Below are 27555 nucleotides of genomic sequence, written 5' to 3' on the forward strand. Positions count from 1 at the left end.
TTTTTAACGCCAAGAAATATATTTTCATTTCTGGAAAAAGAAAACTTGTGATGTTTGGAAGTGAAACTAACAGGTTTTGCCATGTCAGGGACGGTCCAATGATGCCCCCTCCCCCCCGAAGAGGGTTTGAACTGTTAGCCTATATAAGTAGATTACGCTGACCCCGAGTGTCCTATGAGGAAAGGCTATATTTAGCTATAGGGCTGTGTCAGAATGTTATATGTAGCAGTAGCCCAGTTTTAATCCGGTGCTGCCCACGTTATCGAGGGTAGCCGGACTCACCTCCAAGTGCCGTTATCGCCTTCACACCCTGCCTCCACATCGATCTGTCCAACGCGTCTTCTCTTGAAAGCGTGACAAAAGAGCATGAAAGAAAATAATGATGTCATGAGCTTATTGAACAATTCTTTGGCAACCGGCAAAGCAAACCAAATTTCTGATGTTTTAAGAGAAATGAATGCGAAACTGTAGGCTACTCAGTGACCAATTTTGCAATATCTTGTGGATGTGCTGCTACGTTTTCATGCGTAAATCCTCGATTTCATTAACCGTTTGCCCCATCTTCAGTAGATGTCCGTTCATTCAAATTGTAGCTGATTCTTGAGCTGCTGTGAAAGCTCATGCAAGTCAGTAAGATCAAGCAGCGCTGGTTCGACTCTCGGGCTGTGCGCTTGAGCAACTCATTTTAAGGACTGCTTCCTATTCAGTGGCACCTAATGGATAAAATAATTCCCCGGCAACAAGACTTCAACAATCAGAAACTCCACTCTGTCAATCTCGGTAATCAGTCCTGCGTCAAAAGCCTATACAAGTAGGCTATGCGAAACGACCAGGAATAACCTATCAAGGCTTTGCCAGTCCGAGGATGAAGATTCAAACCAAAACCTACGGGTTTCGATCTGTAAAACCACGGTTCAAGTCAGTTTCTGGATATTTTTTTTCTTGCCAAATGGAGGGTCTTTGGTGGTCTATTACGATGGTAGCCTATTATTTTATTCCAGCAACTTAAGCTTTTTCGTTCTGGAATGGGAGTGTATGGTAAGGAATAAACCGTTGTTCGGCGTGACAGCCAACAGGCTGTAAGCCATGTTTTTTCTGCGAAACTTTCTCCTTAGTCAGGAATGCCAAATACTGGGCTGGTAGTCTTACTTTTGCGTGGTTAGAGCAATAATATTAGTTGTTTGTGTATAATCTTTGCCAAAGCAAGGATTTAAAAAAAAATTGGGCTCTAGGTTGTAAAGGCTTATCAAATAACGTTGTTTAGTGCCAGTTAAGCCAAAAGAGCTATCAGAGCAAAATGATTTAGCTTGTAAACGTATTCATACACCGCTCGGCATAAATTGTTTCCAAAAAGTCAATGTCCAATTTGACCGGCTCGTTGGTTAGGGTGCCTACTTCTGACTCGGCAAATGTGCGTTCGATACTACGTTGGGTCATAGGCTACTAAAAACCTTGTAAAAATGGCACTAAACTTAATTTCTTTTGAGCACTCGGCCTTCCAAAGAAATGTATATGAGGTAATAGTGTATTAGGCTGCGCTCACACAAAATCTGACTGATTGATTGAATCTTTATCCTCGGACTGGGAAAGCTTCTTTGAACTTATGCTGGCAGTTTCGCATAGCCTACTTGTAGAGGCTTTGAACCACTAACGCAAGCCCGGTTACCGAGATTGACAGAGTGAAGTTTCCGATTGTTGAAGTGTTGTTGCGGGGGAATTATACCATCCACTAGGTGCCACTGAACGGAGAGCGGTCCTTAGTATGCGCTGCTCAAGCGCACATCCCGAGAGTCAAACCAGCGCCGTCTTGAAGCTTTTTCGCTCACGAAGTCACGCGCTTACCAACTGAGCTATCGGGGCGGACAAATTTGTATCATATAACAATATGTCCTACTTTTCATTTATGATATTTGAAAAGTTTCTTTCGTAAGAATAGTGCTCCAGAAATGTGCAGCAACAATCCCAGGCGCAGAACTTCAAAAAATGATGATTTCATTAAGCACAGGAATGTTTGCTAAATATGCAAATAATTATACAACATCGATGGTATGTTACAACGTCGACTAAACCTACATGTAACAATCACTCCACAAAGATCTAAGCGGTTCTTACGCAAAATCATCCCAATAAAAAATCGAATCATTGACAGTTGAAGAACAAAATCTTAATCTAGAATTTTATCAATTCTTGGGGAAAGGTAACTAAATTCATGTTAAATAATATGAACGTGTGAAATTTGACTGATTGAAACTTTGGTTTGTAGAAAATTACGGAATTAGCATAGCAGATAAAGGCATAAAAAGTTATCATTGAATGTTTGTTAGTGGTAATAAAAATAAATGGAATGTGCAAATCGAAAAAAGAACTGATACAGCAGGAACATGAAGCATTTCGGTCACTTAGAACACACGAGACGAACAGCTCTGGAATTATTAAAAAAAGTCGCACAATTCGGTCAGGGCAAGAAGCTTCGATGGGTAGTACTTTTTCATCAAATTTACATTTGGTAGAATCGCAAATAATTCATTTCGATATCGTGAAATGACACAAAGGCGTAGTCATACAGTAAATTGACGTCGAACAACATTAGAATAAAGCGACAGCAAACAAGTGTTGCCAGGTCAGAGCACAAACATCGACCATCAAAAAACCGGGCCAAAAAAGGATCGGTTTCGTTTTAAAATCAACACACGACTACAATATGTTTTTATACAAACAACTAAGCAGCAAAACTACTACTTTAATCGTTGAATTATTTACAATAGCACTAGAAGACAAAATCACTGGTAACTGAGCTTTTAACAAAGAAAAGCAAAATATATGAAAGTAAACGGTAAAGGCACCCACAATTAACAGTACGCCTCTATATGAAAAACTAATTGTATACGCTTGTATTGATAAGATCAACAATGTAAAAGCAGAAAATGGCATGATATGTGACAAAGGCAACCACAGAATAAGGCACAAAACTACCGTAGTTCATCAAGAAAAGGAACTTCAAATGGTATAATTTTCTTGGTATTTTTCACAACGTAGTCTTCTTGTTGTAGCATGTAGTAGACTAGACGATTGATTTACGTTAAACTGATAAAAAAAGGGATTTTGAAGCTAAAGTTAAAAACTTTCACTCAAGACGTTGTCTTTGAAAATATTGTAATTATTACAAAAGCAAGTGCAAATGATTTAAATTGTGTCAGTGACTATAAGTTTATAATAAGGCAGTAAGAATGAAAATCTGTGGAAATAGGAACTGATATGAACCGTGCGGTACCGCTACAAAAAAAGCACTAATCGCAAATATCAACTTCGTTTTTTTGAGATACGTGCAACAGTGTAAAATATCTTCGACGATAAAACAGGCCAATGCTTCGGCGTGTAGCAAAAAAAAGAAAAGCGATTGTTTTTGTTTTTTTACAAAACCGCTACAAAATAAGGCTATATACAAAATTAAATTAAATCAATAAATACTTTACCACGTAAAAGCAACGTGACTTCAACTTGCGAATATCATACGTAATGTCAAAAATATTTTACAAAATATTAGCTTCTCCACATGACTAAAATAATGCTTACAAACGTTTAAACAAGAAATTTGTGTCTATTTGTGTAAGTTATGTACGATGGCATCGAGCATTGCATTGAAGTAGGGCATTAATTCAATGCATTTGGCCTACATCGTGTGTTTTTGAGCACACTTTTGGAAATCGAATACCTTGACAAATTTCGGAGAAGGCTTTTGACTACAACATTGGAATGTCATAACAAAAACAAAAAGCTTCACAGTAACAGTGCTTACAGTGAATACATGGACTAACTGCACGTACCAGCGTATCACTATCAGTCGCTCAAGTCTTTTTTAGTACGCCAGAAAAACTTATAGATCAAGTGTGTGTAGTACTGAAAACAAAAATGCTCGGTAGGCTATTCCGGATAAATCTGGAAAAATCCAAGCATTAACGTTTATCTCTGCTTCATTCGGTAATTCAAAAGCTTCACAAATCTAAACTAAATCTACACAGTCTGCAGTACCACAAGCATAAGATTCAGAAAAACAGTTTTTATCTTTTCAGTGACTCAGTTGGTGTTTTCAGCAGCGCTAGCATCCACGACCAGCGATATTGGCTCGTTGTTTTGCTCACAGACGTCTTCTGTGTCCTTCGGTGACTTATATGGTAGCGGTGATTCATCGTCCAATCGCCTTCGCTTGTTTACTTCTTCGACGTGTTGCATTTCTGCGTAAAGGGGGTAGGATAAATAATTGCATCTCGGCCAAGTTCGTGGCTTGGTTTGGTATGACAACAACAGGTTACAATGACGTTGTAACAGTTATCACAAACGAAAATGTATTTACCCTCGTTTTCTATTTCTGGAGAAGTCCGGCAATAATCACTGTCATTTTGTCGGGAGATTTTGTCTGCGAAAATAAAAACAACAATTTTTGGTAATGCTGAAACCTAAAAAAATCCAATGCAGGCTAGATAAGACGAAAATTGGAACAAGGTACAGTACAACCAAAACACTTATTAGCCTATGCGCTAAATTTACCTTCCATATCGGATAGTGTTCGCTTTGTTGATAAATCTTGTGGAGACCCAGAAAGAGAACGATCATTCATATGAGGGGAATGCATGCTAGGAGACATGTGAGAGGAATTAGCATTTCCGGGCGGAGAAATGGTTCCGGTCGATCCTTCTCCGGCAGCTCCGCCTCCACTGCTACCCGGAGAGCTGATGCCATAGTTCAACAACGAGCAATCGAACTGGCTAAATTTCATCGCATTTCTCGGTAAGTGTCCTCTGCTTAAATCTTCGGGCTCTAATTCGCGATGTTGGGTTTGGGCCGTTTCGGAATTTTCGTTTGCTGAGCATAAAAAGATTTCCGTAAGTTTAAAACTGTAAAAAACATGGCCCATAAATTAAAACATCTTACCGATAAAAACAATGATTTTAGTCTCTACAACAGCAAAGCTTCAACCATAACCGATGAGAAATGAGCATCTTCAAGCTTACCAGGGAGGTGAGAATGCATTGTTATCCGCATGTGAGCACGGAATTCTCCGAGACTTGTAAAAGCGGCATCGCATGTCCCACATCGAAAGTTCCGAATCCCCACATGCTAAAAAGTGAAAAGTTTTAATACTTTACTTAAATTTTGTCAATAGAATGAAATAAGCCACAATAACATCATCTAAATATAAGTTAAAATTTGGTAGTATGATGATGTTGACATTGAACTCCATAAACCGAACAGTTTTCAATGCGTTGAATATTGCTTTCAAGATAAAAGAAAATACTGAAACCTAAAAATAACTTTTGGTTTTGTATTTGCATCACAGACGCAGAGATAAAAGATATTGGTTTAATGCTACATTTATTTGCATAAAAGACAATAAAAATATGACGATGCTTTAGGATACATACTTTCATTTTATGAAGACGTAACGTGTAGTTTCGAGTAAACCTTTTTCCACATTCATCACACTCGTACGGCTTCACACCAGAATGCAATTTGATGTGCTGCTTGAGATTGTGAAATCTGTCATGACATAAAATTTGTCACTTGTTAGCATTTGAAATACTGTTTATGAAATGGTTGTTAGACCTGCTACCAAACCATTAATTCAGCAGCCTTGACAATCATTTAGAGAACTAATAACAATTAAGCTCTTCATCATTTTAAGCTAAATGGTCAAATTTTTTCATACCTGGTAAATCGTGAACCGCAAATTTGGCATTGGTGAGGTTTGGGAACATTGGACTGTAATGTACGTCTGCGTACGCTCATGTACTGACCACTTGCAGGCTGAACAGGCACAAACAAAAACATGGTTTAAATTTATGTCTTGGAACTTAGGTTAATATCGTTACACTTTTTCTTTTCATCAAAATTTTTCTCTGTTTCTCGGTTTAAAACTTCATAAAGTGTTATTTCAACTTCCAATACTTGTTTTTAAATGCACGGTAAAAGATAAAAGGACGAAGGTATCGGAAAAGAAATTATTGAAAAAATCGCGATCACGGAGTAGACCTGCGAAGCGAGAAAGCCAAAGAAAAGGAAATTTGACATGAAATTTAAACAAACTGCGCATGAGGTGGTTAAATAAATTGAAATACTTACCACTGCTGGTAGTTCAGGAACCAGTTTCTCTTGTTCATTACTGCGTTGTGGAGGTTGTGCTGTATGTGGCTGTTGTTGTTGTTGTTGCTGTTGAGCTAGAAGTTGTTGTTGATGTTGCAGTATTGCTCTGCGCATGGATAGCCCTTGCAAGCCAGAAACCATCGGTAAATTACTATCAAGTTTGGGTAAGCCGTCCTTGTATTTTTCCAAAGCAATTTCTAAACAACAAAATAGAATATGCATGACTTGCACCGTATTTTTTCAACTACAGCATAAAAAACTGAAAAAAAGGTAAAACAACTGCTGCGGTTTACGGAGATGATAAAATACGTTTTTTTCCTTGTTTGGTTAGACATTGCCATACAACATGGCTTACATTTAATTTTTTTTCAAACTCCGACTAAAACTTACGCATGCCATTAGTGGAAGCAGCTATGCGAGAGAGCAGTGACGGACTCATTGAGTTCCTCAGCAAGCCATTGTTTATTTCATCGCCAATTGCTGGTTGCTTGCTTGGACTCGGTGCATTTGCATCAGATTTTTGGAAACTGTATAACTTTTGAAGACTTTGCCAGGAATCTTCAGCGTCTTCTTGTGGGTTCGCTTGACGCCGTTCATCTAAAAACATCGGTTTAATGTTTAGCGTTTTTATTGAAGATACTTTAGTAACAATATTTCAGAAACGTAAAACTGCTGAATCCAAAAAAGTAGGCTTTCAGTCGCCTAACCCTAATGTGCCATTAGAAAAGCTAAGTATCTATAACGGTTCTTTTAATCGGTAAAACATCTATTTTCTTGCTTCGCTTTGCAACCACAGAAAATAGACCCAACTCAAAAAACAAACAAGAAACAGATAAAACAGAAATTTGATGCGATAATTTTCTCCGATTATGTGAGTGGTAGTGATTTACCAATAGGCTACAATTACTTTAGTGCTTAAAGCAGGAAATTGAGCTTTAAATTTTCTTTTGAAAGGAAGGGCTGATCAACTGCTTGTAAATATTCTTGCACGTTTTGGTTTGCCCTCTGGTAATTACATCGTTACGTTTTATGCTACGCCAAAGTGCAGTCAAAATTGATGACTGCATGCTGGCAATATGAAGCTGTAGAAAATGATAGTTTCTCTAATCTTTGTAACAACGTGTATTTACTTTTTGCAAAACTAATCACCTTTCATAGTTAGATTAACGTAATTTTAACGCCTTTTTGATCAGAAAAAGTTATCGAATGCATAATAGAAAGATTTCAGGCAAGAATGCGGTTTCAGCACAAAAAAGACTACTTTCTTTCATTGCTTGCGGTTTTTCTTTTGGGATTGGTTTAGGAAACCAACCTAATGCACTTACAGCAAGCTTCCGCAATAACAAAACAACGTGTGATTAAACAGTCACTAAGCGAATACGCCCTTTGCAACACATAGTAACTATATAGTTGAATTCAATTTCTTGACCTCTCCGAACCGAAAATTATAATTAAGTTAAAATTAAATTTTTTATGTAAATATTTCTGCTTCAATAATTAATCCCTTATGCAGTATTTTTCAACCAGCATGCATTTACCGTGGTACAAAGGTGATCATTTTAAAATAAACAAATATCAGGCAAATATCTTGAATGTTTGGTGAATGGTTTACGATTTGGAAAAGCATTTGTGGAGTAGACGTTTATAAAGTCGGACCAGTTATTGAAAACAAAACTCACAGAAAGTTATTTTCTATTTTTAAAGCACGAAAAAAATAATTGTAAGCTTACTTACATGAGATATAAAAACCTCTCCCCTTAATTTTACAAAAAATTGTATTTGCACAAATCAACTCGTTTGAACATTTCTTTCAACAAAGTGCTTGTTCTAACTTGTGCAAGTCAAGTAGCAGGTTAAGTGTTTTCAGAGCGCGCTACTTCTAAAAGAGAATAAGACTTTTCAGATGATTTAGCAACAAAGAATCCGAAATTGTGCTGGCCCTTTCTTTTGTTGTTAATAAAACTCAACCATCTCACGTCACAAGCGTATCACGACAAATCGAACGCAATTTGATGCATCATGCTGGCATAAAAGCGCGCCGCAAACAGCTTCAATTAAGCATGGATTTCTTTTGATACATTCAAGACTGGTTTACCTGAAGGCAAAGAGCAGATCTGTGCCCACGATTTCAATTGGCGACTGTTAAGTACTTCAATGAATTACAGAGCAAAAGTGTTACGAGATACTGCTTCAAAAGCTCAGAAATTCTGGCAAAGTTAAAAAACTAAAACATCGTGAAATTCTGTTTCCACTAAAAGTGTAAACTTGGCCATGAGATTATGGACTTAATTCTTAGTCCAATGTGTAAATCTTTATGAAGATATCAATTTTTCTTAATGCATAATAATTAATAATGTATTTTACTTTCTCCGTTATTAGCTGGCCACGTTAATCTTGAAGTCACACTGCCATGGACAAATGCGGCATAATCTTTACTTGAAAGATATGAAAATCGAAACACGCAAAATCTAGTTGAAAACAAATAATGCATTATATTTTAAGCATTAATCTGAAAGTAAATTTGCCTTGAGCGATGTAGAGTGACAAGCGTTTCTCTAAAATCGAAATGGAACAGAAAACAAGAACATGTATCGATTTCTGCTTACCAAAAACCGCCGGGCTGTAGCTGTAGTCTGATCTGAACGCCTTTTCACAGTCAGGTAAATGAAAAAATCTTCACGTTCAAAACTTCGTGTGATTCACAAGTAAAAAAAGCAGTGCGAGTCATGTAAAACTACAAAGCTTAAAACGAGGATGAGTAACTGGCTAAAAAATCGTTAACGGAAAGAAAAACGTGAGGAGAAAAGAACCAATTCCCAATCATACATTGACGGTTTTTTTAATTTTGCATTTGTCGTAATGAGCTAAAAGCAAACTAACGACCGCTTTGTTCAACATAGAAACAACCGACTGCATGATTATACACACCCAGGTCAAACTTTAACAAGACTCTTAAATCCATCGTCATGCAACGTTGCAACAACAAAAACAAATATCAGTAAAACTGGGCGTATGTCACTTATCCCAACGACGGCGCCATGGCTAAAGTTCATTAAGCATATAAGTTTTAATCAACAGAAAGATATCAACTGATAATAATTACATGTTCTCTGCCAATTTTCGGTTGCAACTGTCCCTGTAAGATAGATACCCAAGAAATAAAACTGTTATCTGCCTATGCGTACGAAGCAAGGGTCGTATGAGTTCGCTTTGAAACACGTTTGATATTCAGATCTCAGAGTCTCTAAGTGACTCACATGATGAGATGCCATTCTATCTTTGTTATTCTTACGTGTGTTAGCTATCATGCAGAAGAGTGCAAATGGCAAGAATTATGAAGGTTTTTCTACACCTGCACATGATGAGGAAACCATTTTTACTTAATTTTGTTTCGATTCAAACCAAAAGAGCCATCTTTCATTTTGATCACATAGGTTGAGAGTTTTGTTTGATAGCCTCATTGTACAAATCTTTAAATGGAAATTCGGCTTTTGATAAACATTGGATAATGCAAAACAGTTTTTTCAGTCGCATTCTACAATGAAAGGAGCATTTTTTTTCTTTGCGGGCTTCAAAATGTACGAAATACTAAAACTTGTAAAGACCTGCCCCTGCAAGCAATTTTCTATAATCGGCGAAAGTTCTCAAGAGCTTTGTCCAACTATGGAAAATTTTGTAAAAAAGAAAAAAAGTTGTTATGTTAATTCAGCATTTCTCTAGGCAAAATGTAGGAATTTTTTTTGGCTGAAGGAAAGTCTTATCAATTCCTGTAATAACAAGATCAAGCAGGAACAGAAATCACAACAAACCCTATATTGCGACAAAGCGGTTTTTGCTTTCGCTGCGTAGGTTACAAATGGAGGTGAAACATAAAACGCTCCTTGGCGACCGTTGGCCATTGAAAACAATGCACCGCCAAAGAAACAGCAGAGCTAGCCTATTGAAATAAGATTACTACTCTGTATAGAAGCATTCAGGCAATTGCGATACATTATTCCGTTTCAAAACACACGTAGCTTTAGAAGGAACCGAATACAATAACTTGCGGAGAGAGACATGTTGGCATTAAAGAAAGAAAAAATACAAAAGCAGGCACGCAAGTGGGACAAAGGGGAAACAGAGACATCAATTGAACGAACTGCGATGTGAACTCACATTTTTCACAACACAAAACAACATGTGAAAGAAAGGAAAGCAGAAACATGTAACAATAAGCAGACCCTTTCAAACAAGTCCAAACCGTTGCTTGGCGGCAAGGTGGTCTAATGCTATCTTGAACGCTCTGGTGAAAATGAATACTGCATGCCCCTTTTGACGCAATCAAATTCTCGCATGCGAGAAAAGTCGTTGGCACGTCATCATGTTACATTTGACTATGGAGCCAAAATTGAAATTCGCCCTCAAAGTTTTTTTTCTAAATCAAAGTTGTTTTATATTCTCATAAATAAATCCAAATATCCACAAACCAGACTTTTGTGGTGTCGTTGAGCGCTTAATTGCTGTTTTGTTTGACAAAGATGTCTTCTTTGCTTGCAAAGAATGATTGGTTGTGCAATCGGAGCTTTGTTTTTTCCAAAGCAGCAACTAACATGGCTTTTCTGTTTTTCCAAAGGTTCACTATTTCTTAGAACAGTTCTAAGAAGCTTTCGTTTCAGGCTAAATGCAATACAAAATCAGCTGAAAGTTATAATTATGCCAATTGACTCAGATTACATGATTCAAGGAAGATGGTAGATTCAAGCCAGAAGGCGTGTTTCTTTGAACTAACTGTAAGGCGCTTATCCCATATTCATTTCGTTATTCACCTGAACATCTACACGGCGTGGTCACCTTGCAAATTCCAAATTAATCAATATATTGTTTGGCCAGCTCAGCATGTAGCGAAGCTGCAACGAAATATTTTGAAGGTGACTAAAGTAACAAACAACCATCATCACTTTGAAAAAATGATCTTTTTACATTGATTTGACATCTGGCAGAGTTGGACCATGTTGGTGCAATAATTCGAAGCTGCTACACCTCTTCAAAGAAATTAAAGTAGCTGATTCCTGCACTTAACATTTACCATATAATTTATTGCATTGCTTTTACACAAATTGATGTTTCGTCTCAAGCAGAAGTTGCCTGCGTGCGGGCGTCACAGAAGAAAATCAATAATTCAAAAGGAGATCAAAAGTTCTGCACAAATAGTCCCTCATACTTATCTCATGTTACGGTGGCTTCTATTTCGCCACGTGGTAGGCTTAGTGCGTAGCCAAGGCAATCTGCTGTCTTGCCGTTAAACAGGAAAAATGGCAACATTTTTATGAAAAAGAAATAGACAAGTCATAAAAGTTAATGACTACAGAAGGCAACTCATTAATGCTTCGAGGCTTTTGTTTATTGTCGACACTGCCAATCGACTGGGCTGCTTTCTTTTAACAACATCGCTAGGTGCGTATTATGTGGTTGTGAACAAAACGGGACAACACAATGAGGGCGTGTTTGTGATGCACCTGGAAATTGGAGTCTTTTCATTTCATGTTGCGTTGAGGCACTTCGCTGGCATGCTACATAAGAGCAGGACAAAACAACGCTTGGGCGAAAGTAATCCTTTTGAAAGAGACAACAACGCAGACGACTTTTAATAATACGACAAAGGCATGCCAATTCCCGCACGATAGCAAAATGAAAAGGATCTCAGCATTTGACAAAAAGAAACACCGCACATGGCAGCATCGTTGCCTCAGCAACCGTCGTTGTAATCACTTGAGTGATAATAGGGTTGTCGTTGTTCTGCCACTACCTTGTTTCTGCTTTGTTTCTTTTTGCATCTTGGATTGACTCCTCTCAAAGTGAAAAGCTGGGGTAGATGAATGTAGAAGTAACTTTATACTTTGACAAACCGTTGTAACAAATTGCGTCTGGTTACGCAATTAGGTAATTGTATTGCCACAGCTTAAAACTTTGACTCTCATTGTAAGCATCAGTCGCTATTTTTAATACATTACCTAACAAAACCAAGTTGGATTGTGCTATTTATGACAATTTTTGGATTGGCATATTATAAAAATCTGTGTACAGCAAAAAGTAGTATCGCACGATATGAACGACGATAAGCTACATAGATATATAAACTAAACTATTTCTAAATAAAACCAAACTAATACAGAACTAAACCAAGTCTAAATTAATGTTCAGGATGTTTTTTAAACGATGTTATTATCTTTTTCAGATTAACATAAAATTAAACATTTATTTATTTTAAAATTGGAATTACAATTTTGATGACACGCACTAACTGCTTGCAAGAAAAACATTTCCCTGTTTCGGTATGTTTACCAATGGTGCGTACTTAGAATGAAGCCGTTTACGGATTTAATATTATAGCGGAACGAAACTGCACAATACATGCAGAAAACTGCATGGATGGGAGTTTAAATAGAAACTAAAAATTCAAATAAAAGTTTCATATTCGTTAACTGAAACGGAAAACAAAAATATCAGCAAACAAAAGACATTTTTCAGCATCAAGTAAAGGTCTTGAATTACTTTGCTGTAAGGGTTTCTATTCAGCTGCGTTTTTTTTACCACACTGCAAAAATGTGACAGATGCTAATGTCTAAAAAAGAACATTTGGCATGCGGTGGAGCGGAAAGATTGCTTTCCAATGCGCCCAAGCCACGCCGTAGCAAAACATCCGGAGCCGCCTCGCTTGCCATTAATGCATACTTAATGACGACAGCCTTATTGTCACGAGATGCTTTAAAAAAGATGTCCATCAAATTTCTCCATACTGCAGTATATCAGTCATACTTTTTGGAAAGGCATTGTTAAACAATGCCACCCAACCCAATACAAACCAGTAAACAGGTCACAAAAAGATTTTTGAGACAAGCTCGTCTTGTGCAAACACAGATTGACCTCATCAATGCACATTGGATAAATCAATTATCTAAATAAACTTGAAGAATAACCAAAAAGCAAAAGTAAATATTAATTTTGCAAGACATTGCCAACAAAAAAAAGCAATGTGAACTGTTTCCACTTCAAGTCAACGGTTACAGTTTGAAAACTTGCGCACAGGTTTGTTATCAGGGTGACCACAAAACATGGACTATAAGTAAAAACAAGAAATTGAAACAGATGTGCTTAAACTACGAGTATCGAAAACACCTGCGCAAAAACGTGTAACGCTCAACAAACTAATGAAAATGGCACAGCCAAAGATTTCTGAAATTTAAATATTTTTTTAGTTGGTACAGCCATGGTTGGTATTAATTAAGTCTTAATTAGGTATCAATTAGGTTTTTAACCTCTTTCCAAGTTGGTACCACTAATTTAAAAATCAGCAACTAGTTTTACACCCCTTTTAAAATGGCTGAAAAGCAATAATCACCCACAATGCATAATGAAGGTTAAAACCCCAGTAACCAAGCCACAGTTTTTAACAGTTTTTAACATTATAACTAACCGTAATGATTCAGCATCCACGCACCTCTAGTAACACGTCTCGCACCTCTTAGTTGTGCAATGTGCAAGCACCTCTGGTTAAGGACCGCTGGTTTAAACTATTGCTAGGTCACAGTACTTACAGTGGGGCTACAATAGCAATTAGGAAAGTAGGCTAGTAAATACACCTGCATCATCTGATCAGCTGCACCACCGGTGTGCGACAAACTTCCTTTTACATCAATAATTTTGCAGCAGTTTAATCAAACCCAAAAAATTGACTTCAGAAATCCTGAAAAAGTGTTTCACAAGAGCACATACTTCTCATAAAAGGTGTGACTGGTCAAACAGTTGTCTGCGTTCATTCAAAAAGCGTAAAATGTTTTAAAGATCTTTTTTGAAAACATGAAACATCCCAACAAAAAAATTTGATTCATCCCCTAAAAATGAGGAAAACATATTTTTGAGACACAAGCGTTCAAAATCAGAACAAATAATCTTCAAATGCATGGAGAAGGTGTAGAGAAGGCATATATGAAAATTTTCAAAAGGCATGGCTGTGTTGATAGCTAGTAGTTAATACAAAAGGAGGTGCCAAGTTCATAGGCGTAGCCAGGGGGGGGCGAAAGGGGCCATGGCCCCCCCCAAATTTTCCAAGTTTGGATTCTGAACTTGAGCCCTTTGTTGAAAATGTAATAAAATTTGTAGAAATTTGTAACGTTTTCCAAGACATCTGGCTATTAACACCTCCAAGGACTTGTTTTAGACACACAGAAAGACACCAATAAATTTTGCAAATCGTAAATCGCGCAAAATTTACGCGATTTACGTTTCTTTGTACTAATTTGTGAAAGCAATTTCAGAAAGGCTTACTCTGTTGGGTTTTTGTGTAGTTATTGAGTTTTTGTGTAGCTGAGTTTTTGGTGTTCTCTAATTTTAGCCGCAGTGTTTGCCCGTTGGTGTGTAAGAGCTACCTTTAATAAGTTAATAGCTGTTTATCTGCTAATAAATTTCATACAAATATTACCCTAAAAGTGTTTCTAGAAAGCGCTATAATCCATTATTTGAGTGTAATTTTTCAAAAATTTTCCGGGGGAGCATGCCCCCGGACCCCCCTAGATTACGCGTGCCTTCGGCACGCTCTAACCCCCACCACTTTCATTGCTTCCCTTGCTCAACCCACCAGGATACGCCACTGCACATCAAGTGGCGATGGCTTAAATCAAACACTTTGTTGTTCTCTTCAGATCATCAAATATTTGGCCCCCCCAAATTTTTTTCCTGGCTACGCCACTGGCCAAGTTGTTGCCATAGCATAGCACTTTGGAGAAATTTTGATAGAAAAACAATCTACGACCAATGCATAATAGGCTACGTGATATCATAAAGTGAAACTATTTGCTTGCCCTGCAATTTGCTATAATAAGTCACTGCTTGGATCTTATCAGCATCATTACTTGAAAAGATCTAAAGTATCACGTAAACCATGCATAAATGCCAAGTGTAATATTTATAGTAAAAGGTTAATTTTAAAGCAAGCTTAAACTTTAGCTAAAGCATGTGGCTTGGAGACAGGCAACTGGCTGTCTACATTTTATCCTAGCTTAATTTAGACCAGAAGCACTGCAGGTGCGTTGGCAATGAAGCGAGACATCAGCATATTAGCAAATGTAATGGTCCAAAGTGGAACAGTTTTTCATCCAACGCAAACTGCCGAAATTTTCCACCTGGATGGTCTATTAAGTTTAATGCACATTACATTGTGTCAAGTAGAGTTGAGTCATGAAAAACATGATCAACCAATGATGTACAAAATCCGTAGGCCAATGCAAACCATTCTCCTTTTCAGTCAAACAAGTAAATTTCTAAACTTAGTTAACTTATAACGTTTGGTCAGAAATAACATAGTTTGCCAATACTTCTCCCTGCTGTTGCTTTTGCAAAGCTCTTAGCCTTGGTCGGAAATTTACTGGTCCACTACCAAGGTTTAGAAAGTTCCCTTTTCCGGATAACTGTTTCAGAGCCTGTAATCCACAGTAGACTATTTGAAACACAGTTCGCAAACGATTGAACGTTGCACCATCAGTCATAATCGCAATCAGACTACATGTTGCAACACTTTGCCACAATACATACATAGTCGCTGATGCGTTTCTATTGCGAAGATGTTGTTTTGAGAAAGCATTACACAGTACACACATTACCATAACTTGATAAGTAGTATTTCGCATCCTGTGTGAAAGCAAATTTAACGCTGAATATGTATAGGTAATTTCAATGTCTTAAACGCACTGAATGATTGAATCGATTCAGCTCGACAACACTCGTTTTTTATATCCTCTCATTCGCCACTTTTGCAAGATGGGTCACCTTGCTTAGTTTTTATATTACATCATAACAATTTCTTGCTTTAATCAAAATGACAAGATAGATCAGGAATGTTGGGTCGAAAAACGTGCACACAATCAAGCGTGCCTTTTGGGAGTGGTAGAATGAAGCAAACCACAAAACAAGTCTAAACTCATAGAGTATCAGCGAAGCGTGTCATACACTCGCATGCAAGACATGCAATTTCCGTTCTCCCGTTCATCTGTCAGCAAAAGCAATATAACAGCAGATAAGGTTTTGAAATCGTAAACGAATTCTTATCAGTTTGTCTGAAAATTTGATATTCTGATGGCCGCAGGAATATTAAGTTCAAAAGTGACGACAAATGCTATGCTTTCGTAGTGCAAGAACTGAAATTCACTCCCAGAAATGACCATGGAAACGGTTTGCAAAACCACTTAAACAAATGCAAATTGACTCCACAATCGATAAATAAACAATCCAGCAACATGTAAATTTGGTAAGTTTCAAATTTGAAAAAAGGTTCTTGAGTCATGGCGGCCATTTCTTCTGGATTAAAATCCTTTTGTTCACGGTTTCTATCAACAAACTTTCAGCAAAATATTAGTAAGTCTCTTTATATGACTGCATTAAAAGTTTAGATGGGTTTTTATTTCCTGTTTAAGGGCGTCATGTCTCCAAAGCAAGGAAACCAGAAACGAAGATTGTGTCTTGCTTGATTTGCTTGTGAGCAAGCATGCCAAACTCATTTAAAAATGACCAAGTAAGGTGACGGCTTATGAGAAGGAAAAGTCGTTGTCTGTAGGCCTGTGACATTTAATAGAAACAAACATACGATAAACAATGCCGTAAAACAGCTGTATCCGTCTCTACACGTGAGGGACAGATATTGCGTAGGTATCAATTACCGAAGATGAATTTTTAATAATACGTCTTCCCCCACCAAATACAGCAGGGGTTATCAATTGGAGGTAAACTCTATCTATCAAGGATGTAAATTCATCAAAGAAGGGATGACTAATGGGGGTAAATTTATCCTTAGACAATCGACAAGAGTAAACCAAAGCAAAAGGATAGAGAACCCCTAAACTACTGTATGCTGGATCAGGACTTGAGTATTTTTTCATGCAGCTTATCTTATGTGCTTCAGTAAATTCACCTCTTGTGCAATGAAATTATCCACTGAATGAAGAGAACCAGTTTTGTGATTTTTGGCTATATTTTAACATTTTTATTACTGTAATAATTGTAATCGCATATTGTTTGTTCAAATAGAAGAATGTCAATCAATACTTTATAACGAAACAGTAAGTCTTTCCGCAAAACAACATATTTAAATTCAATGCCTGTTCATTTTAAGGGTAAACAACAACCATTCTTTGCTTCAGTATCTTCATACTATAAATTCGGTCAGACGATCAAGATTTCAACATCAGTTACTGATCTAATCTTGCATAATATATCCAGTTGCCATCTCTGCTTCAGGCAGGTTGCGCATCATTATAACAACCATGACTATAAAAGAAAAAAAAAAAAACGGTATTGCAGAAATCAGTTTCCGCTTCATCACTTTCGCTCAATATTCCCTTATTACGTGAGTGAAATCAGGAACATAAAGCATGATGAACTGATGCATTATACGTCAGATAAGCAGGCTCTACTGTAGATAAGCGAGGACCAGGGTATTTTCCAAAACCATTTATTCTCAAACACAAATAAAGGGTATAGAAATCTTGTTTACGCTTTCGCTTGCAAAAGTATGAGCCTGAACGTTTCTCACAACAATGCCAAGGATATGGATATCCACGTCAAATAGCGCCTTAAAAAGTTGTTTGGGACATATTTCACAAACAAATATGCAGACAAGCCCAGAAAAAGGTTAATATATCTGCAGTTGCACTTGTTAGCGGTGTCTCCAGCGAACATTTCATTGATGACAGTGGTACAGCTTGTCACAAGTCAATGAAGGTGTAAACATGGATAGTCACCACGGTTCGTGGCATGGCTTTGCAAGTCGTATTTTATGATTCACCTAGGGTGTAACCTGGTGGCTTGGTGGCAGAGGGCTACGCTGCTGTACTAAACGGCAATAATGCGGTTTTCTTATTCAGATAAATCATTGCTTGTTGGAAAATCACTATCATTAAGACAAATCACCAACTCACAACGTCATCAACCTCATACGACCAAGTACGAAAAGCGCAGTCCGGATAAATTTGGAATCGCATAAAAACACATGAAAATACGAAGACGTAATTTCCACTTTACCAACATCATCAAAATGTCCAGATTAGCCAAAAACTGCTGTCGTTCATTGGTTGATGATAATTGCGAAAATGCATAAACAGATTGGTCTGAGTATATGAATCACAACTTAAAAAAACTCAAAAGCATGTTAAAAGATGAGTTTGAATAAAAATTGTTAACGTGACATCCTGGATAAAACGCGACATGGTATTTTGTCGTGAAAAATAACCATTTATTTGTATTAGATAGTGTAAGAGTTCCTCTACAGACATTAGACAGTCACGACAGTGAAGAGAAATGGGCTGTTGAGGCTAACCAAAAAATGCAGACAACTTTGTCTCCGGCGACACTGACGCGAACTCAAAGAGAACTTTAAAATATAGACATTTTTTAAAAACAAATAGAAACGGGAAAAATGGTAGGTCGACTGATTTTTCAATTTCAATGTTGAGACATCTTGTTGAAATGTAGGGTAAATCAGGTTCATGGCATATGATGAAAAAAATACTCAAATTAAAGCAATTGATGACATTTATACTCTTTCTTCTAGTTTCAAAATTTGCGCGCGATAACTTTTGTTCGGAAGTTGAATTTAATTTTGCATGTTTGGTTGGTTACAGCAACATCGTCCTGTGTTTTGCCATGCTAGACAGGTAGTCACTACCTGACCTAGCCCCCTTAAGATGTCAGTCGTGTCTGATTGACAAAACGTCGGAATAAAAGCAGATTATCATCTTATACATGTTGTGATAGTTCAGCTTAATTAGCACCAGAAGAACGTATATCACGTTATTTAAGCTTGTAGACCGTTATATTTTTCACATTGAAGCTAAAAAAGAATCCTTTCTTTGTATTCTGAAAAAAATTTCAAGCTAAAACAAATGTATCTTATTTGAAGTGATACTTTTTCCGGAATGGCCCGTTTCGGTGAATCCGATTTGGTGAGTCCGATCCCTTAACGGGGGATTTTTTCAAATTTTTTTTATAAATTATCGGGTAGCGTAGCCTAGTTATCATTGCCGTTTTAGGGTTAGGGGTTTGGAGTTAGGGTTAGAGGTTAGGAACTCACCGAATCGGACTCACCGAATAGTAGCAGACCCTACTTTTTCAGCACGACATGTCTGTGAGAATACTCATTATCTGGTGATAATAAGCAACCACAACCACTGCAGCTTACGAAATATTGCATCACAAAGAAGATTAAGAAAATATCATAAAAAGACCGCATGAGATATACCAAGCTCGTTTGGTAAATAAATAATGAAGCCAATCGTAACTTAAAAGGACAAACAACTTATTGATTGACATAAATGACATTTTATAAAATAGAAAAAAAATTCAAGGACTCGACTCCAGAAAGTCTGAATATGCTAGTTCGAAACCGACAGTTTTAGATCCAACAAACCATGCAATTCCATCACAGTACATTCATTTCTTAACACTTTTATTCAGTCCAGCATTGAACGCATTATTATCAGTTGATGGTGGTTTGGCTTTGAAAGAAAAGATAACAAAATGCTTCCCAAATCAAAAACTTAAGAATCTTCGCTAATTCAGCAGAAAGAGTTGCTTTTAATTTAGCACGTAATCACCAAATATACCCGGTTGAACATATGGCAACTTGAGTTGATGGTCTGCTTTCACAAATTCATCTACCCAATTCAGCCATCAAAGTTTTCTTTTTCTGCATTGATTCAACGTCTCCAGAGGTTGTGTTAAGAAAAACTGATTTAATTTGCTGGAGCAGATTGAAGAGAGCAAGCCCATCTCTGCCTCTCACGTGTAAACGCATTGGCAATAAAAATCAACGCTTGATTGACTCCAAATGACAAAATCAAGAAACTGAAATGGCAAAGTTTTCATAAACTCGCAGCGCTTGCATTCATGCATAAAATAGGCAAGCATAGGATAGGTGCATAACCATTTATCAAAATATTTTATGGGGCAAACTTCGGATTTGAGTATTTGACACAATGCAAAAGCGTTCTCTAAACCGAGGTCACGTCAGCATTTTAATACCTTTACGCTTTTCACAATTTGATCGATTTAATTGTGTCGCACAATGTAAGGTCAAACGAGAAATTTAGTAACATAAACAAACTTAAAAATCACTAAAGCAATAGACGCATAGACTCTTTTTTATGCCAACTCCACTGTCGTAAAACATGACACACGGTGTCAAAATAAACAGCAACAAAGTGAGCACCGCACAGTAGCCTAGATATATGTTGTAGCTGCTTACGGCAAAGTCTACCACGTCGTTTTTGTAGACCAAGAACTTCTAAGTACGGATGATACTAGAAAATAAAAATAGCATCAATCAGTTCACATTATCAGTTATGTCCGGCAATATAAATAATATTCAAATGTCATTTCTGATAGTTAGACGTCATGTCTATCCACCAATTGCGTCTAGAAAATGAAGGTTAGCATTAACAGCCAGAATTAATGAAAAGCCTTCAGCAAACACAGTTATGCAAACTAAGACCATCTGGCATACGATGCATAGGCTCAATGTCCTTTTACGGCCCTATCACTGGCATACAGTGATGCTTCCATTTATCGCATGTCTATCTAAATAAAACTGATATTATTTTACTAAAAATCAGTCTCAAGAATCATCGCAATAAAACTTCAGTTTTGCTTCTTGAAAGTGTCCAGGCCCACTTGTTGACCAAATAGACATTACATGTTGACAATTACAGTATGTCTTCAAAGTTACAGATATTTTGTTGAAACAAGACAGTCTTTGATACGTGCAAGATTGGAAACTGGGTGGCCTTCTTACGCCTTCAGCAAACACACTTCATGCCATTTTCAATATCAGACAGCAAACGTCAATTTTCGCACACGCGTTGTCAGAATCAGCTCAACAGCACTCCACACTTTACACCATCGTTGTCTAGCAGAATGCACCAATAGCAACAACTTAGTGCTAATTGTAAGCTGTGACAACTCAAAACTCAAATGGTTTGATCACTTGCAAGAAAAACGAGACATTCAAAACACCATATTATGATTTTGAATATTTTAATAAAATTTTAAATATTTTAATAAAATTTTGAATATTTTACTTCAGGGAACAAACAAAGCGCCTGGTTCATGCATTTAAGCCCAAACACAAAACGAGTGTTTCGACATAAACAAATCCGCTTACAAGCAAAAACTTACGAAATCAGCATTGAAGGAACTGATTTGCGTTCAATCATTTTAATGAAGCTACAGCACAAACAATCAGCTTCAATAGTTTCCAAGCAAGTTGGTTGATCACTCCGGTTAGAACTGAGATACATTTTAATATGCTCTCGATTAGTACAAAAAAAGAACGATTTAAACCGCCTAGTGTCGTGTAAAAAAATTTTTCAAAATTTTAACGCTGTGATAAAAACTAAAGGTATAAAGCGACTAAAAAAATCTTCCATTTTGCGATGCCAATGTAACATTTTCACTTTCAAGTAAAATTTTAATACTAGAAAAAGGCGTCTTCGTAGTCAGAGCAAAGGGTAGCAGGTCTTTATATTACAGTTTGATAAGACCCACATTGAATTCGCTTTGGCAAAACTGACTAAGCTGCGAGCTGGTTTTATCATTCGGATGACGCATTGCGCCCATGTTAGAAAGAAACAAAAATCCGTGCTTAAAAAAGTGAAGTGATACTTGAACAAACTCGCTGTTCGTTTCCCAGACCAAACCAGGACATCAATGCATTTTTTCAAACGTTTAAGTGAAATCGATGGTGTACTTTACATCAGTTAGCTTCACCGCCTTCTGCGTACCAACCAGAGAAGAAAAGATGTTTCAACACAGCGTATGTCGAAAAGCAAAAACATGAGCTAGAAAGCCAAACATGAATGATTGTCTAAAAGTGCAATAATCTAAAAGTAAAGATTTCAAGTTCACGCTCCAAACCAAAATCGGTGCCTCGCATGCATATTGCATACGGTGACCTGGTTGATAAACAACTGTACTCAAGTCACAATACACAACAGTCCAAGTATCGATTAAAATAATAAGCGAAAATCCAGTGTTCAAATATAAGTGAATACCAAACAAATACTGTAGGTCTATAGGCTTGTAGTGCTTTGCTTGGACTTTGCCAAACTGTCTTGTTTGCCTTTGCTGTCTTGGCCGCTGCTATCCCGCCCCATTCAATATATGAGTAAACAACTTAAATAAACATTGATTAGAAAGGTTATTTTTCATGCTACGGACACCAGGCTTGCTCAAATGCAATATAAATGCCTTTTCATGTCCGTTACGCAGCTAACAGAGTCTGGAAAATTGTAATACTGCTCTCCCAGATGGTGTGTTATCTCGAACCCACTTGAGTTATCTCCGGGCCTTGTTGGCACACATGCCCAACATGAAAGCAAAAAGGCTTCAGCAAATACCTCTTTCGACAGAGACATTAAAATGATGAATATGTCATTTGCAGCAGCAACCATTGCAAATTTACCAAAGCAGATATCTTCAGCTCGGTGAGCTTGCCTAGCAACGGCGCCATGTTATTGGCATGTAAAAATATGAGGTCATTCGCCATGCAAGCAAAGAAGAGGGCAAACTGTCAACGAGGTATTGAAAAAACGTAAATTTTCTTTAAAACAAATGATGAAAGACAACTTCATGGCTACACAAAACTGTGAACTGGCAATGTTTTATTAAAGTTGTTGATCGTGATGATTTTTTTAAACTATTTTTCGCTCAGTTAATTTAATTTTGAATGACTTTGATAGCTCCAAGGTTTTGCAAGCAAGAAAAAAGACGGAACAAAAGGCAAATAAAAGAAGCACATTCATGCGAGTGAAGAGAAACAGCAAAGCAATAAATTACCCGATAATGTCACGAAATTAATTCGTTAGACGGCTGTTCAAAAAATCGATCGAGTTGTATCTAGCTGCTTGAACAGCTCCGTTGCTGGGAAACAAAAACAAACTCACTTGCACATCCATCAACGCACACGTTGCTTCAAACTGATTTTTGGTTAGAAAATAATAAACTGTCTGCTAGTTTTCGGTTTGGAAAATGTTACAACAACGCAAAGCGTAGCATGGCTACCTAGCAATTAAAGCTACACATCTGCCCTGCAAAAAGGTATAAGAAAGTAGATGAAGTCAGAACGAGAGGGCAACCTCCGCTGATTGCCCAAAAGCCTTGATGGCAAACCTTTTATTGCACAAGATGTGGAAATAATCTAAACATAGTTCATCCAAGCGCAAACTACACGTTTATTTTTAGCATAAGCAGCAGCTCTATAAGCAAGACAAAACCGTTATTTCAGTTTCGAGTTTCATGTTTTGAAGCAAAAAAGCATTGTTGCAAGTGTCCCACACACAATACTCATTACTCACACAAACGCAAAAAAAGAAGAGAGCAGCAAGCACGCTCATACTTGACAATTCTAACGACTAACGGTGCTTTACTGCTTTAATAAAGCATTTCTGTGTGTGTGCTTTCAAGTGTTCACTAAAATGGAAAAGCAGGCCAATTCGCAGTAATAAGCGAACAAGCACTCCACATTCAAATCCAGCTTTCCCTTAAGACCAACGCTGATTCAAATTAAGTCAAACGAAACGATAGCATTCAGCTGACGAAAATATAAAACACTTAATCCGCACTTGCATTCCTGCCAGTCCACTTGAGCAGAAGGGCGGTTTAGGCTGCACAGGCAACGGCTCATTCAAGATTTTCAAAAGGCCTCTTGATAACAAAAAAAGTACAACAACTGCTCTTTTTATGCTGTGCAGGGTGCACACTGCACACTACAAAAAGGCTGCTTGACAGTTGAGTAAAATACCCACTTACCACCATTTTCTGCAGAATGTGGGTTCATTTCGTCATCGCTGTGTGTCTCTAGTTTGACAGCAATTGATTTTCGGTTGCTGCTGCTCCCACTCGGTTTGTCAGGTTTTTCTTCCAAGACCATTTGTTTGCTGTTGTTGTTATTGTCGTTCTTGCTGGGGTTTACAATTTGATGTTCTGAATGAGGCGTCGATACCTTCTCTCTTGGAGACAATGCATCTGCAGTTGCGAGGAAATGCAATTTAGCTAAGTTTGCACAGAAAAAATTGTAACAAAACAAAGACGTGATCAATTTCGTTTGAGACAAAAACTACTTTTTGTTTGATGTTTCCAGGACAGTTCTTTCTGCTCAGTGTTGAGTTTGTAGTCATATGATTAACCAATTGGCGTTTTCAACCAGGCATATCCCAAATAAAGAAAATAGCAATGGAGAAAGACGAATAAACCAAAAGTCAGCCAGGGTCAACATCGACAGATCAAAAATCCGTGCTGATGATCGAAAATCCGTCAAAAATTCGGATCTGATGATGATGATGATGATGACGCTACTAGGGCTGTTGGGAAGATGTATTACGCCCGGTACCAATGAGATGTTTGGGTCGCAAATCAAGATATTTATAAGAAAAACACACTGCATCCAAAGAATACCCTGTGGTTTCTTCATAATCCTGGGCTCATTGAAAAGGTTCCGGACCCCTAAAATTATTCCGGGCCTGGTCCAAAAGAACCCCCTGGACCCCCTGTCAACGCTACTGGATGCTACTTCAATATTTTCTGGTTTCTAAGAACGATTATGCTCCCACAAATTTCCAACTCACTGGTTTCCTTTCTTACAGGAGAACCTCCCTCACTTCGAGTAGTTTCGGAAGAATGCTGCATCTCAGGCCCTGATTGGGGCTGCAGAGAAGACGAACGACGATCTTCCCCTTGGTGTAAAGCTGGAGACTCGTGGCGGGGGGACGCTGGAGACATTGATGAAGGAGGAGAGCTGTGAGCGTTGTTGGATTGTCCATTGACAAATCGAGAAATCAAGCTCTGTGTTCCTAGTGAAACAAAATCTTTGTTTTCAGTCAAACAGTTAAAACTTTTACAAAAAACTTCATGATAATGATTCTTACAATTGTCACTTACACTGCTCTTGCGGAAAATTGTAATAGAAATATAGCGGATGGGAAGAGGAAACGCGGTCGTCCAAGAAGAACGTGGAAACAACAAGTGAAGGATGAATTTAAAAAAGTCGGACTGAAGGAGGAAGATGCAAGGGACAGGGTGAAATGGAGAAAAGGGATTAAAACAATTGCTGCGCGGAAACAATCGGCCACCCCCACTAGTGGGGAACAAACCGACGATGGATTATGATGATGATGAAATATAGCCTATGAATCTTTTACATAAGACAATAAAAACCTTGTCTTTTCCACTTACCGGCCGCCATGGTGTCTGCCCACTGCTGAAGATTGACATCATATGCATTCATTGAAGAAATGGGAATCAACATCGGGGGACGTCCAAAGGTTGGGGCTCCTGCTGCAGAATTTCCTGTCATTACAGACGAGGCTTGCAACAAATTATTTACGGCTTCGGGTAAGCCGTTGGACCTGGAACATAAAAATTTTGTTGGAAATTTGTTGGTCTTGCAAAAGGACACCAGATTATATTGAAATGCCGCGCCAAACGCGTTACTCGTGGTGCTTGAAACGATATTCTTTGTTTAGAAACTTAACTCGAAAGAACACGAAATAAAAGGGAAACTAATTTTTTTGTTGAATAAAACAAAAATAAAACAAAATTTCCTTCTATTTTAAAGCGTTTTTTTCTTAAAATAATCCTTAACCTTAACGCCAATAAATGGTGATCTTCAAAATCAACGGCGCAAAGGGGGGTGGTTTGAAACAAAAATATTTCGAAAGTTTTGCTTTAACGAAATTTGCCTTGATTTTGCTTTGGAATCCAAATAAATTCATTTTGTTGGAAACGAAAACAAACCACAAGGGATCTCAATACTTGGATAGTGTGTGAGATTGGAACTGCGTCAAAAGGAAATAAATTTTTTTAATATCTCTGTTTCAAATAGTCTTAAAAATCAAACAGCGTTAATGAGTGTTTTTATTTTTTAAGCATTAGTTGGGATAGGGTGTCATTTAACCATACAATTAGTCAAGTTTTGCATTAATTTAACGTCTACAGACGTTGAATCAATGCAAAACTTGACTAATTTGCTGACTAGGTACCTTCCATGAGAAGGCGAAGCTGATCCACGTTCGTTATTATGAGGTCCATTGACCATCACTGGTCTTCCACCAGGTAGCAGTGGTAGGCCGGATAATTGAGGCTGGTGTTGCGGCCACAGCAGGTTTGAATGCATGAATTCAGAACATGCGCTTGCTACCTGAAATTTGAAAAAAAGTGAATTATAATAGATATTTCCGTTTGTGCTGCGTAGTCTGTAAACAAAATCACGTTTTTAGTTTAAAATTGAGAATTGCTGCACCACACAACAGCATTCGGGTTAATTCAATTGAGGTAAATGTTTTGAAAAAATGAGTAGTGAAATTTGGAAATTGTTTATTATTACATATTAAAAAACTCACGTGTTTATTCAATGTGACCTTGTTTTCTTTTCTCGTTTTCAAGACTATGCTGGAAAAAAACTTTTACAGCCAAAATTCATAACCTACTATTAATTAAAATTACAGTAAATTTTACTGAACAGCCGTGAAATAAATCCACCAAATAAACTCACATTGAACATTTGCATATAACTGGCTGCTGCAAGCACATCGATGACGTCAGATACAGTGACGTTCAACTCCGAGGTGTAGGCATAGTCAAGAAGAGGAATGAATCCTCTAGTTGTGACGTATTGAAGTTCTATTGTCATATGACTTCCAGCAGCCCCGTTGGAAACTGAAACTTGTGCTGTGGATTTTCCTCCACAAATAGCTGTGAGAAAATAATCGCTGCATGCGGCCATGACGACTTTGTGCGCCTAAATAAAATATAATTCAACAAAATAAAATGCCGTCGAAACCTTTACTTTTAAAGTGAACTCAGTAATGCTTCGAGTCAATATAATTTTAAAGGTCATATGCTGACTGTAAAGTTTTGCACTACACGCTACCACAAGATCTTTCGGGTCTGTCAGGTTTTAAGCTCACCATCACGTCGCAACATGGAAAAAGACCCCTTCTCAGGCTATGACGTCTTAAAATCTACGTTCACATTTTTTCTCCCAAACCTGTACGTGCACATGCATATCAACTCGAACCTCACCTTAAACTTTTGGTTTTGAACAAGAACTGTTAGATCACAAAGCATTCCTTCCCGGCGAAGCTTGTTCAAACGCATGAAAGAGTCAGCAGTGTGAGTTGGGTTTCGGTGATTTAACACCTGGGACATAGTTGCCATTTTCATCGTTTTCCTCCAAACTCTTTATTGTAGTAAAAGTACCGATTTCAAATTCGATGAAAACGCAAATACAATTTTTTGTATGAATTTAGATAACATGTAGTGTTGATTTTCCTTTTAATGTTGTTCAAAACACAAATAAATAACAATAAACTTAATTTCAATTTTGCTCTTTCTCGACGA

The 27555-nt window shown here is 37.5% G+C and overlaps 1 protein-coding gene across 1 annotated transcript; it reads right to left on the reverse strand.

Annotated features, from left to right (window-relative positions):
* Positions 1-1935: 1935 nt before the first annotated feature.
* On the reverse strand, positions 1936-27555 carry LOC145784655 (uncharacterized). Its single transcript, XM_082596522.1, has 14 exons — positions 27238-27555; positions 26708-26953; positions 26196-26353; positions 25390-25562; positions 24783-25007; positions 23968-24183; positions 6529-6735; positions 6118-6335; positions 5705-5802; positions 5421-5535; positions 5010-5115; positions 4546-4860; positions 4352-4414; positions 1936-4232 (listed from the first exon to the last, which is right to left on the reverse strand). Exons 1-14 carry the CDS (start codon positions 27376-27378, stop codon positions 4075-4077), a joined length of 2439 nt encoding a protein of 812 aa, XP_082452648.1. The 5' UTR covers positions 27379-27555; the 3' UTR covers positions 1936-4074.

This window comes from Aplidium turbinatum, chromosome 15 (assembly GCF_918807975.1).
Source record: "Aplidium turbinatum chromosome 15, kaAplTurb1.1, whole genome shotgun sequence".
Lineage (NCBI taxonomy): Eukaryota > Metazoa > Chordata > Ascidiacea > Aplousobranchia > Polyclinidae > Aplidium > Aplidium turbinatum.